Source organism: Lepidothrix coronata, unplaced genomic scaffold, assembly GCF_001604755.1.
Source record: "Lepidothrix coronata isolate B3197 unplaced genomic scaffold, Lepidothrix_coronata-1.0 Scaffold231, whole genome shotgun sequence".
NCBI lineage: Eukaryota > Metazoa > Chordata > Aves > Passeriformes > Pipridae > Lepidothrix > Lepidothrix coronata.
The window spans coordinates 1,077,143-1,089,555 of record NW_016690411.1 but is presented as its reverse complement, the minus strand read 5'-3'; the positions used below and the strand labels follow the sequence as shown (position 1 = coordinate 1,089,555).

General features: G+C 37.5%; 1 protein-coding gene across 1 annotated transcript in view; it reads left to right on the top strand.

Moving 5' to 3' along the window:
* The window catches only part of VAV3 (vav guanine nucleotide exchange factor 3), a 157,698-nt gene that overhangs the window by 27,753 nt on the left and 117,532 nt on the right, over positions 1-12,413 (top strand). The window contains exon 2 of the mRNA XM_017834280.1: positions 1,775-1,891. Within this exon, the coding sequence (XP_017689769.1) occupies positions 1,775-1,891 (117 nt within the window). The remainder of the gene's footprint in view (positions 1-1,774; positions 1,892-12,413) is intronic.

Below are 12,413 nucleotides of genomic sequence, written 5' to 3'. Positions count from 1 at the left end.
GCATATATGTTGTACATGTCTTGGCCTTCTAACCTTGCAATTTTGGTGTCAAAATTATAATCTTTGCAAAACCAAATAAGCTTCCATATTGACTGAGCAAGCTAGACTCATTTTTAAAGTTTCACTAGGCATAAAAGCATAAAAGTGGCATAAATGCTGCATTGTCCTTCAGCAGCCCAGTATGTAGCCCAGCAGTGGCTGTCCCAGTGAGCTGGGAGGCACAGACTGAGGAGGCTGTTAGGAGTGGGAGAAAGGATGGAGGCTACAGCTCCACCTGGTACATCTGGGACCCTTTACACTTGATGTGCCAGTTACCAGTCACAGGTGCCTTCCTGGGAGCTTTGATTTGCACAGGGACTGCTTTTGTGATGCTTTGCAATGAGTTTGTTGGCTGTTGTCCTGATGTCCACAACCATCTACGAGAGCTGTTGGCTCTTGTAGCTTCTGTTGGTGAATCAGTGTTTTCATTTGTGTAACCTTGCTGTAAGTCTGGTCTCTCACGTGCTCTGTTTTTAATGTCTGTCTAGATAGTTCTGTGTAAGACATGAAGTAGGGCTCCGTGTTGATGCTTTGTTGTCTCATGCTAAAGGTAAAGCAGTGACATATTTTGTCTAAGTCAGCAGTTTGGGTATTTATTACATGGCACTCAGGAAGGGTATGGCTGTGACACTCAATATTAATATCAGAAATACTGCTTTGATCAAAACATTGAGTTGGAACAGAGAGCAGTTCTATAATCCATTGTAATTTAAGTGATCCTCATGAATCCCCTTCAACATGGAGAACTCTAGGAACTCAGTTTTAATATTGGGTTGCTGTATCACTTCTTTTAAAATGCATATTGAAAGCACAGTACTGGGTCATTTGAAATACCATTGCTTATAAATATTGTATTTGCTTTTGAACTGTGGATCATAAAACTCTACAACAACATCTTCATGGTACTGATGTCCTCATAAGTTGCTAGTACCTTAGAGTGCTAATCATTACCAAGAATAGATATTGCCCTTTTTAGCTCTTCCTCTTAAGTTATGGCAATGCTGTCGACAGCTACTACCTTTTGTTCTGGTAAGGTCTTTAAAATGAAATAGTCTACAGGAAAATGCAGTAAAAGCCTGTTAAGGAAAGCACTGTGGCAGAATCTTTATTCTTTTCCAGACTCAGGTGATCATTGATGCATGTGGATTCAGTACAGAAATCAAAGTGATCTGAGTATCTTAAATCTCTACTAGATAAATTGTAAATGACTTCTCAACTGCAGATTTCATCTGCTCCTGTGCTCCAGGTGGAGAATTAGTATCCATAATGTCTTTAGTGTGTTAAAACAGGGCACATGTGTTCATTAAACATTCAAACTAGACTTTTAACAGCTGAAAACACTTGGTTTATACATGAAGAATAACTTTCATATATTGATGTAATTTTATTCAGGTAAATTGTTTTGTTCTATGCTGTCTGTAGGGAACTGAAAAGTACGTCTGTTTTTAGATTAATATGTATCTGGTAGCATATTGCCATGTTTCTTTGTTTTTGTAAAATGAGAGAAAATAGTTTATGTTCTCAAAGTGTCTACTCAGAATTTGGTTAACACTTTTGAGTCTGAAGGGAACTTCTATGGCTGAATTAGAACCAGTGGAAAATCACAGCATAGTGTAAGTACTGACTTACAAGTCATTGTATCACTGAATTATATAATGTGTTTGTGACCAATGTGAGCACATAAGTTGCCAATAGACACACTTGACACTTAATATTTTTATTTTCTTTCTCCTAGTTTCTTTGCTTGAAGAATATAAGGACTTTTCTTTCTGCATGTTGTGAAATATTTGGAATGAAGAAAAGTGAACTTTTTGAAGCATTTGATCTGTTTGACGTGAGAGATTTTGGAAAGGTAAGGATCCTTTGAATTATATCCTGAGTATCACCTGTGTGCTGCTTGAGTATAGAAGACTTGTATGGCAGCTGTAGTGTAGGAGCTGTGACTAATGAATGAGCAATCATTACTGAAAAAACGGTGGGGAAGAATTAAGAAAGCAGAAAAATTAGATTTATATTGCAAGGGCTAATAAAGAGCAGAGAAAAATCCCGTGTGGGAAAGTTCTGAGTCTGTGAAAAGCAAAGATAAATTAATGGAAAAGAAATGGTTTGAAAGATGCTGAGTTAAAGGTAAAGGAAATGCAAGAAGATGGCAAAGGCAAACCGTAGGCGAGTGCTATCTGGTGAAATCACTTTGGCATAAACAGTGTGGATTTGGAAACCCTGAGCCTGTACATTGGAAGACCACATGGCACAGAATGTGCTTCTTCAGTCTCAGGTGCTTGACATTCACCCAGGTATTTGCCCCTGTAAACTTTTTCTTTGACAGTTAGTTGGTTTTTTTTTGCTAACCTACTGTAAAGCTCAGACACATCTGTGGTAGGTTAATGTGGCTGTTCTAATTTACACAGTATATTTACAGTATAATCTGTAAGTTTGTGATTAGTTACTCTATATGTAAAAACTTTTTCCAGTCTGTTGCTCATAGCCTCCTACGTATCTATTTGATCTGTCATTGCCAACATGTGTTTAGTTCAACTTCAGTTTCTTCTTTTGACTCATAGGGTATCATTACCCCAATTTCACAGGAAGAAGTCTAAAAATTACCTGAAGTAGCACTAAAGATAGTTATTTATTCAAATTTAGTATATTTGAAGCATTATTGCTTTTTTTAAGAGATCTTAAATTTACCGCCTAATTTTTATGTACTGCTTTTTTTGTAAGTAGGCATAGAGGTAAAGATGATGTAAGAATGCAAGCGTGAATCAGGGCTGCAATATGATTGTTTTAAATGGCTCAGTGATTACCATTAACTAAAATATTGAATTATTTTTCTGAATATTTTGTCTAGTTTTAAGTCCTTTGAGCATAAAATTAAGAGATCTGGTAATTCCACTTGTTCTTTAATTTTGCTGAACAGATTTTGTTCTCACAAATCATATTTAAGATAAAGCTTTTGGTTAAATATGGTCCTTTTATAAAAATTTAGCTTATTAAAAATGAGATTTTGTTTGATTGTGCAAGTACAGAAGATTAAAAATTAGTTTTTTTTTTTTTTTGCACTGGCAATGTCTTATTTAGGGTGTTTAAGTCAGGTATCTTAATGCTTGCTTCAAATCTTTGCTACCTATGCCTAATGCACAGAATTTTTAAAATATTGTATGTTCTAATTGACTGCTGAGAGTTTCACATTTTGTGCCACATAAAGATATCTTGCTTTTAATGTAGTCTAGTTTTGAAGAAATAATAAAAATTTGTTATTGTTGCATTAGTGAATACCCCGTAAACAAGTTCTGAATTAAGGCTGAATTTAACTGAAAAAAGTGTTTCTGGTACTCTTTAATTGTAACTTTAACAGACTTTATTTTGGAATATAAGTAGAATAATTGGGTTTAAAAAAATACTGTATTCTATCCACTTACTTAGTATTTAATGTCTCTTCACAAAGTCAATTTGGATGTAGAGACATGGTCTGGTTTTGTTTTTTACTGTTTGTTGCCTCAGTACAGCAGAAATAATTGTTCCTGGCACTGGTTTTCCAGTTTTAATGATTTAGTGTCTACAAGCAATGTTTTCTCTAGTCTAGGTCACCTTTCTTGGAAAGCTACCAGGTAAAAATGCAGTGACAAATTTGAAAGACACTGCCGTGTGGGATTCTTTAGCAAGACAAACTCTGTGTGTGTGGGAGCAGCTGCCCGTGCAGAGGTGGAGATGCTGAGTTGAACAAGCCTGTGCAATCCTGCAATAGGAGCCATGCTTTAGGTGCCTCCTGGCTGTGCTCTTCAGCCCTTTCCAGTGGGCGCTTGTGTGGAAACTCGCCACATGCGACTTGAGGTCGGAATACGCTGTTTTTAGATGGGCTGAGGTGTGTGTTTTACCAGCCTGTGCAAACGAGCATGTGTAGACAGCTTCTGAAAGCACTTGGTGAGCTTGAGGCCACTTGGGAAAGTGGAAGGGGAAATGACAGCTGTGTTTAAATTAATAAAATTGCGTTAATAAAATGTGCTAAGTTATTTGTGTGCCTTTAAGTGTGCTGTTTATACAGTTAGTGGAGAATATCTGTAAGTATCATGGGATTTCAATTGCATGTCTGATAATGTACTTATTACTTAGGAAATTCTGATTCTTAGTAACAGTAGTGAGAATAAGAAAGTGTATCTTTTTCAAGTTGTTCTTTGCTTTTCAGCTTTCCCCTTCATTATATTTTCCTGTGAATAACAACTCCAGGATAGTTGTACGTCTCTAGCTTCCTCGAACAAAAGTTGTATATATACAAAAGGCCAAAAAAACAGTGCTGCAGATTTTTCCTGCTACTGCAACCATGTCATTCTGCTATTTCCAAAAGAATTACTTGAACTACTCTCCCTAAAGGTGTACAAAATACAAATGATCTTAAAATGATGACAGGTGAAAACAAAAAGGGGAAAATATGATTTCGAATCACTATTTTCCAAACTGATGCTCAAATAGATGATGGAATGAGTGTGTGCAATTTCTACAGCCTCTGACACATTTAAGCATAGTGGAAGCTGTCTTGAGATGTCAGAAGCTGGCAAGTACTTATTAGTGGTGAGAGGTAAATGAACTGTAGCTGGGGTGACTCCGTAAACCCTATCTCTTACTTTTCAGTGCTTCAATTGAATTTATGAAGAAATTGTTTTTGAATTTGTCATCTTAAGATGGAATGTTCTGTTTCATATGACAGATTTCAATGACTATTTAAGCATGCTAGTGGAGGGAACAAGAGAAATGTGTCAACTGTAAATGAATGTGCCTTCAAGGAAATAAGATTGAAGGGAAAAATGAGACACCTGGTGAAGGCAACTGTATTTTTTGGTAAATATTCTGATTTTTTCAACTCTTTAAAGAAAATGGCAGAAAAACCCAGAGTGTGGTGGAAGTAGCAGCTGTATACTGCCAATATAGTCATAAAACTTAACAGCCTTGTGAAACACAGGTTACAAAATGTTTGTAATGGTGAAACTTGCATTTAATAGTTAGAGGTAAAAGAGCTGTTTCCAGATGCTTTGACATAACATATGAAAATTTGACTTGAACTTTGTGCTTCACTTTGCAGAAACTTTGATCTATCCATGATTAGAGAAAAAGCAAGGTGTACATGGAATGGATGGGAATCAGAGGGGAAGCTCTGTAAATAGCAACATGTAAATAGCTACAGAATAGGTTAAGAAATGAAAGCAGGTAACCTCATGAGTATGTTTAATGTGTACATTCTGTATGAATATTGATATCAGCTGTTAGAAGATGAGGACTTTCTTCTGTTTCAAGTACAATAGCACAGATTTTCTTATTTTCAGACTGTGCTTGAAAAAAGAGGGGCTTCATTACATAGAAACAGGAACGTTCTTAAATCATGGTCTTTAAAACTATATATAAGTTGATTTTCCTGGAGATCTGCAGTATTCACCCATTCCCCCTCACCTTTCTGTCAGTAAATTTCATTGTTGCTGCATTGAGTTCCTGACAGAGCATGAAATGCCCTCCCACGCACTCAGGGTGCCAGACAGTGTTTTCGTTATGAATTCCACGCTGGAGAGTCATTTTTCACTACCTCAGGGTTGTCAGGTTCTTCCTTTCTTACTTGTGTGCCAGAATAAGCAAATAATGTTGGTACTTGTTCTTTGGGCTCTGTGAGCCCTGCACGCTCCTGGAACAGCAGTCTTTGCTGCTTAGTGCACCACAACAAATTGTGCACTATTCTCTGAAGGAAGCTTGCAACTGATGTGTTGCAGAAATTGGAATCTGAGGGTTAGTTCTCATGTCTGTTATGGCAATAGATGCTCCCTGGTCTCAGAGAGCTGGATTTGGGGTCCTGTGGGGCGTTCAGGTGGTGTTCAGATATTGTAAGAAAAAAACCTTTGTGTGCTCTGCTTTTAAATATTCTAAAGAATGTGTAACTGAGCATGGAGTGTTTTTATGATATAACTGATCTAATATGAACATAGCAGTAGACCCCCCTAGTAGGGATCCTGTAATAGATGTCTTGAAATAATGTACAGTATTCAATTGTGATTTTAAAAAGACAAACAAGGAGATCAAATATCAACTGCCACCAATGAAATAAGTATTTAATTGTTTAAAAGCACATAACATAATGTGTAATGTAGCTAACTCTCTGGTGACACTTAAAAGGCTAGTTTATGTAAAAGCAAGCAACTGCTGTGAAAATACTGAGTGCATATACTCAGGTTATGTAGTTTGTGATCATTTTAGTCACTCTCTTACTGCGAAGGAAATCCGGGCTATGATGCAGGAGAAAGTCATGCTGAAGTAGAGAATACTGGTGTGTTAGTATTCCCTCAGGTTTAACAGATTCTAGGAAGATTGGACAGATGTGCAAGAGATACTCCAAAATCAACACAACAAAAAGCAACTGTTGCTATAAAAAGTTATATACCCTTCCAGGAGGAGAGAGGAGGAAAAATCTTCAATAAAACTGAAACAGTTGAGATTATCCACAAATCTTTCATGTTTTATTCACTGAATTTATTCAGTGAGATAATAGAGCAAAATATAATCACTTTTCACTAATAAAGTCATATTAAAACTGCAGAACATGTGACAGTGAAATTGTTCATGACCAAAAAAGGGTAGGCAACATGGTTTTTTTGTTTGTTTGGCCTCCATCTTGTGCAAAACCCAGAGGCTTCCAAAGAGGAAAAGCACAACAATTTTCTGTTAGTACAGCAGACAGATGGCAGGACTTGAGGGAAGAGGAGAAGTTGAAGCACAGTCTATGTAAGTTGTTCCGTGCTCTCTCATGCTTGCACTATATCTAATTTTAAGGGAATCCCTCTCCCACTTTGACCTAGATTTTCCTGCTTGCTGCCTGGGTTCTCTGCTTATCTTCCCTCTGCCTGTGCTAGGATTTTGAGATTTAAAATGGCACAGGTATAAAATCATACTGTCTCTAGAGCCAAATAGTATATGGCTATTACAGTTACTTGGGCCTATTGGTCACTGATATTTTAGTTACCATGTGAAAAGCCTTAAAAGGCTGTTGGCAACATTGTTTTTTACACTTAACTTTAAACGGCTTGGTCTTGGATTTTTGGACCAATGTGCTGCTATTTTTGTCATCAACAGTGCAAATTAAATATTCAAGTCAGAGATAGAAGCCAAGTGCAGTTGTAGAGCTACAGGATTTTTACTCACTTAATGATCCTGCACTGCCTCTTTTGAGTTGGGGGCCATTTGCTTTCAGTTGATAATCCTCACGTCTGCTTGTAAGTATTAAATGTGAAGTAAAAAATGAAGTAGATGTCCTGGTGGTTTATTTTTCTGTCTTTTTGTTTGGTTTTGTTCGTGTTTTAATTATGTTTTGTATTTTGTGAATGATGAAGGAAAAAAAGAGAACTTGGTGTCACTGCATGGTCTCAGCTCTGGGGAATACCATTCATTACACATCAGCCTTTTATTTTCCTAGCCAGGAATTGGGTAAACCCAGTGTGACCATTGGTTGTAGTTTCATAACTAATTTCCCCACAACCTAGGTAGAGAAGACTTGGTCTGATCCATGGAGTCGTGAGCTTATAGCAAAGGCTTATAGTAAACTTATGTTAACATGTACCATTACCATTCGTTGCTACCCAAAGTACCTGGATGTTTTCCCATTTTAATTAATTTTACCTCATGTTAGTCTCAGACTGGACTTTGCATTGAGTTCAGAACTTGTTTTATGAGAGTGTATGTTTTTAAGGTGCTCTCCATTTCAGATCTAAATCTGTGTTCTTCATTTATATACTAATTTTCTGGAACAGTGCCTTCTGACATGGTTGACTGCACATTATTGTTAAAACCATGAGAAAACACTTGCAAGTCGTGTTCAGGCTTTGCTTTGTCTCCTCTATGCTTACAATTTATATTAATAATTCTAGGGACAGAATGAATGGTCTGGACTACACTTTCTGTCTGCTTGTAACATAGTCATATGTATTCAAATCTGATATTTCATTAAGCCATGTGGTTTCAAGTATAGTCTTTTTACAGGGTTGTTTTGAACACTTGGCTACTCTTGTATCTTAAGAAATAAGCCACTATTGCTATTAAATGATGGCAAGAGACAAAGTGACAGAGCAGTTTTGGTTATATTTAAATGTAAGCAGGTCAAGGACAGCTTGTGTTCTTGTCTGATGTGTTGAACTAGTACAGTATGTTCAGATTTTCAGGTAACAGGACAGCAGGCTGTACAGGGTGCTTTAGTGTTGATGCACTTAAGAATCATAGAATAGTTTGTGTTGGAAGGAACCTTTAAAGGTCATCTAGTCTAACCCTCCCCTGCAGTGAGCAGGGACATCATCTGCTAGACCATGTTGTGTGGTGTCTTGTCCATCCTGACCTTGAATATGTTCAGGGATAGGGCATCTACCACCTCCCTGGGACAACCTGTGCCAGTGCTTCAGCACCCTCACTGTAAAAAGTTTCTTAACTTTTATTTAGTCTAAAGTTGCTCCTTGTCCTATCACAACAGGCCCTGCTAGAAGGTTTGTCCTGATCTTTCATTTAGATCCCCTTTAAGTACTGAAAGGCTGCAGTGAGGTCTCCCAGCAGTTCCATGTCTTTGCTGTGTTGAGAACTCCAGACCTGGATGCAGTGCTCAGGATCTCAGGAAGGTGGAGTGGAGGGATAGAATCACCTTCCTTGACTCTCTGGCCATGCTTCTTTTGATGCAGCCCAGGACACGACTGGCTTTTTGGGCTGTGAGCACGCATTGCTGGCTCATGTCCAGCCCCTCATCCACCAGCACCCTCAAGTCCTTCTTGGCAGGGCTCTCCCAACCCCTTCACCCCCCTGTCCCTCAGTCATCTCAGGTTAATTATCATGCAAAATGGGGTCTAGTATTATTGTTGAAAAATGCATACACCACAACATTGCTTTGGATTTAATGACTGTATCTTCATGGTTTGTAGTTGGTGGCTATGTTTACTGTAAAAGTATTCATTGGTGACTTTAATATATGTCTTATCTCTTATGTTTGTTGGGCCTTTATGCTCTTATCTGGTTTTATCTGCCTCAACCCATTTTTCTTCTATTATGTATTTTCTGGTTTTGGACCTATCTAAATCGACCCATTTGATATACTTCCATTCTAGTTGTTGACTTGAGACTTGATTAAAAACTACAGTAGAGATTCTGAGAAGATGTTTGATCAAAAAACCCCCAGAAGTCTGTCTTGAAATAACCCGTATAAGGCTGAGTTCGAGATACAGTAGGGTGCTTATTCAAAAGTAGTACTAAACTGGGCACCCCCTTTAAAATAGGAAATGATTTTGTGCATGACATAGATAAAAAAATATTAAGTTCCTTATTGGCTTATTCTTGAAGAGTTTTGATTACAACAAACTTACCTTAATTACTATGGTACTGTTAAACTGTTCTTCCCTGATGTTCCTTGTAGTTCCTCTGTGCGTGACCTTTTGTCTGAGCAAGAGCCTGACCCAAGCAGTATGATGCAGTACCTGATTTTCTTACTGTTCCCTGCACTTCACTTCTAATCTTACCTGACTGCATCTTGATAAAAATCAAAGATTAGGAGGCAAAGAAGCACAAACAAATGAAAATGATGCTACGAACTGAACAATCTGAAATACTTATCAGTCCCCATGTTGCTTGCCAAATGTCTCTTTGTTGTGTGCATTAATGATGACAGCAGTTCAATTGGCTTGATATATTATTATGCATAGTTTTAAAATAGTAAATTTGATGACTTTTATTGCTCTATTCTAATATGAAAAAGTTAAATAATTACTAAGTGTAATTGCTAAAGTTCTCTAGTATTGCAAGATGTCTCTTAGCCCTACCCTCTCCTCTCTGCATCTCTTCCCCCATCTCTCTTGATATCATCAATTTAAAATGTAATGGAATGGTGTCTGTGCTAAACCTCCACCAGAGAGATTTGGGCTGCTCTTGAACTCTGAGAGGCACGAATTGCAAGGTAGAGAGATGTCTTAAACCATCACTTAGGCAGTGTTGGGGTTTCCTCTGGAGAATCAGGCATGTGTAAGTTTTCTCTAAGACAGTCTGCCAGTGACATCATGGGGCCACACCTGGGAGATGTTCGTGTTCTGGGGGAAAGCCAGACCATGATTTTTCTGCTCCGTCCTTAGAGTTCCCCCACTTCATGCAGGCAAGGGGGAGGCTGCCTTCAGCTGTTTGTGGTTGGTAGTTGTGTGTAAAGCAAAAGTGTACTCGAGTGAAAAGTCACAAATAACCTGTTTTCAAAGGCAGTGAAACCGTAGTTGCTGTTTGTTTCTTTGTAAGTATCCAAAAATCAGGGTCTATTTAACCTGAAAAATGCTCTGGTAGTTAGATTGGTTGCAATTTCATTCACTCGACTTGTTCTGTCCAGTTTCAGTAGAAAGTGAAACCTGAAGTGAATGGTTTGCAGCAGAAAATACCATTTGAGTATTTCATAAAAAGGTATGAGTTAATGAGAAATGTTCACAAAATGTGTTAGAGGGCTTACACTTAACATGTTGGTGACAAGGCTAGAGAGGTGTTTGCTAATTAAGGATTGTGTTCTGCAGTTCTTAATTCTGACACAGTAGTTGTGTTATGAATAAATGTCAGCTGCACAGCTGCACATGCTTTTGGAAAGGATGGATGCTTGAATAGTTCAGTAATGGAAAAATAAGTCAGAAGAGTGTATTCCAGGGTATTTATCTATAAATCTGAAAAGCTTATATTGTTTGTAGGTGATTGAGATCATCAAGACTATCTTGCTAGGAAAACTAATGCATCTTTCTGTGCAAACACTGAACATATTTAGGGATGTGGCTTTTTCTTGTCAAAACATGTTATAGCATAAATGTGGGATCTTAGGTTTTGGATCTTGAATGTTGTTAACTTTGTATGAAATGAGATTTTTTTTTTTTTTTGGAAAAGCTCTATTAAACAGATTGTTTGCATTTTCATGGCTTTCTTTATGAGATTTTGAAGGTGCATCATTGGTTATTGAATACTGAGGATTTAATTTCCAAAATAACCATTCCATAACTAAATAATTCAGTGCAAAATTTTATGACAAATGTATTAGCTGATAAACTTGGCAATGTATTTAAAAACAGTTGCTAAGTAGAAAGTAGTATTACAGAAGAAATAAAAGTATTGTCAAATAAAATTATTAGAAAAAGTGAAATTAAATGGCACATTTTAGCTACTGCTAACCTCTACAAGTAAATAAGTTCTTAGATTTCAACCAGCTACAGTTTAAAGCTGTAATATGCCAGCATAGATCTGAAGAGCAGCTCATAAAGAGTCTTTATGGTACACTGTACCATGCAGTGATGTAGTATGATACTGAAGGAGCTGACAAAAGTATATTATTTGAATTTTTTTGAAAGGTACTATTCTGATCATATTTTTGCATGCAAATTTTAATATGATAAAGTTCCCAAATTAGGGTTGCATATAGGTTTGAATAAGTTGCATATAGATCTTCAAATGAAACTGTGAATGTGTAAGGAACACTTTACAGAATGACTTCAAAAAACCAATTGAGGGCTAGTTCACATAAGTATATTTCATTTCCCAAGTCAGCTTTAAGATGCTGAAAGGTTTGAAATGTTTCTAAAGTAGAACTCATTTGTGCAAAAATGCACCAGAGACATGGTGCAACCACATGATGTGTGCTTCATGCAGTGGCTAATTGATACTTGCTGAGTAATTCAGTGTACTAGGTAATCCATTTTTTACAGAAATATGTGAATTACTTGAGGGAGGATTTACTGCTTGTGCCCTTGAAGGAGAGTAGAGCAAAATATTGAATGTAGGTCACTGATGGGTTGGGGAATGTCACACAAATTCCCATTCAGCCTTCACTGAGGTAAGCTGCAGTCCAAAACTCACAGTGCAGTTTAAAGAGATGCCGCGTATTTCATAGTGACTCAGTAGGGCATAATGTAGCTTTTCCTGCCTCCAGTGCTAGACAAAAATAGATTAATCTTCCTGAGTGCTCTGAGGTACAACACTATGTGTTTTTAACTGCATACCCTTGGGCTGATGTACCTGAATAGACCTGGGGAGTTGCTTCTGGGCTTGGGGAGATAACTGGAAGGTGGTATCAGGAAACACCTCACAGAAGACTTGGAGAATAAAACAGGGCACGAGGAAAGGAAACAGTGCCAAGCTTGTGGCAACTCTGTCCCAAAAAGTTGGCTCTACTTGTCTAAATATTATCACTATCAAAGTCCTGGTAAGAGGATGTAGTTTGCATGCAGTGTAAGGATCCCATACAATGTATTCTTGCCTTCAAAAGCAGGGGAACAAGGAGTGAGACTTAATCTCTTAATTTTTTTTTTTTAAACCTACAAGTTCTCTTTCAAATGCTTTCCTCACTTGGACAGGCAATAAATAAG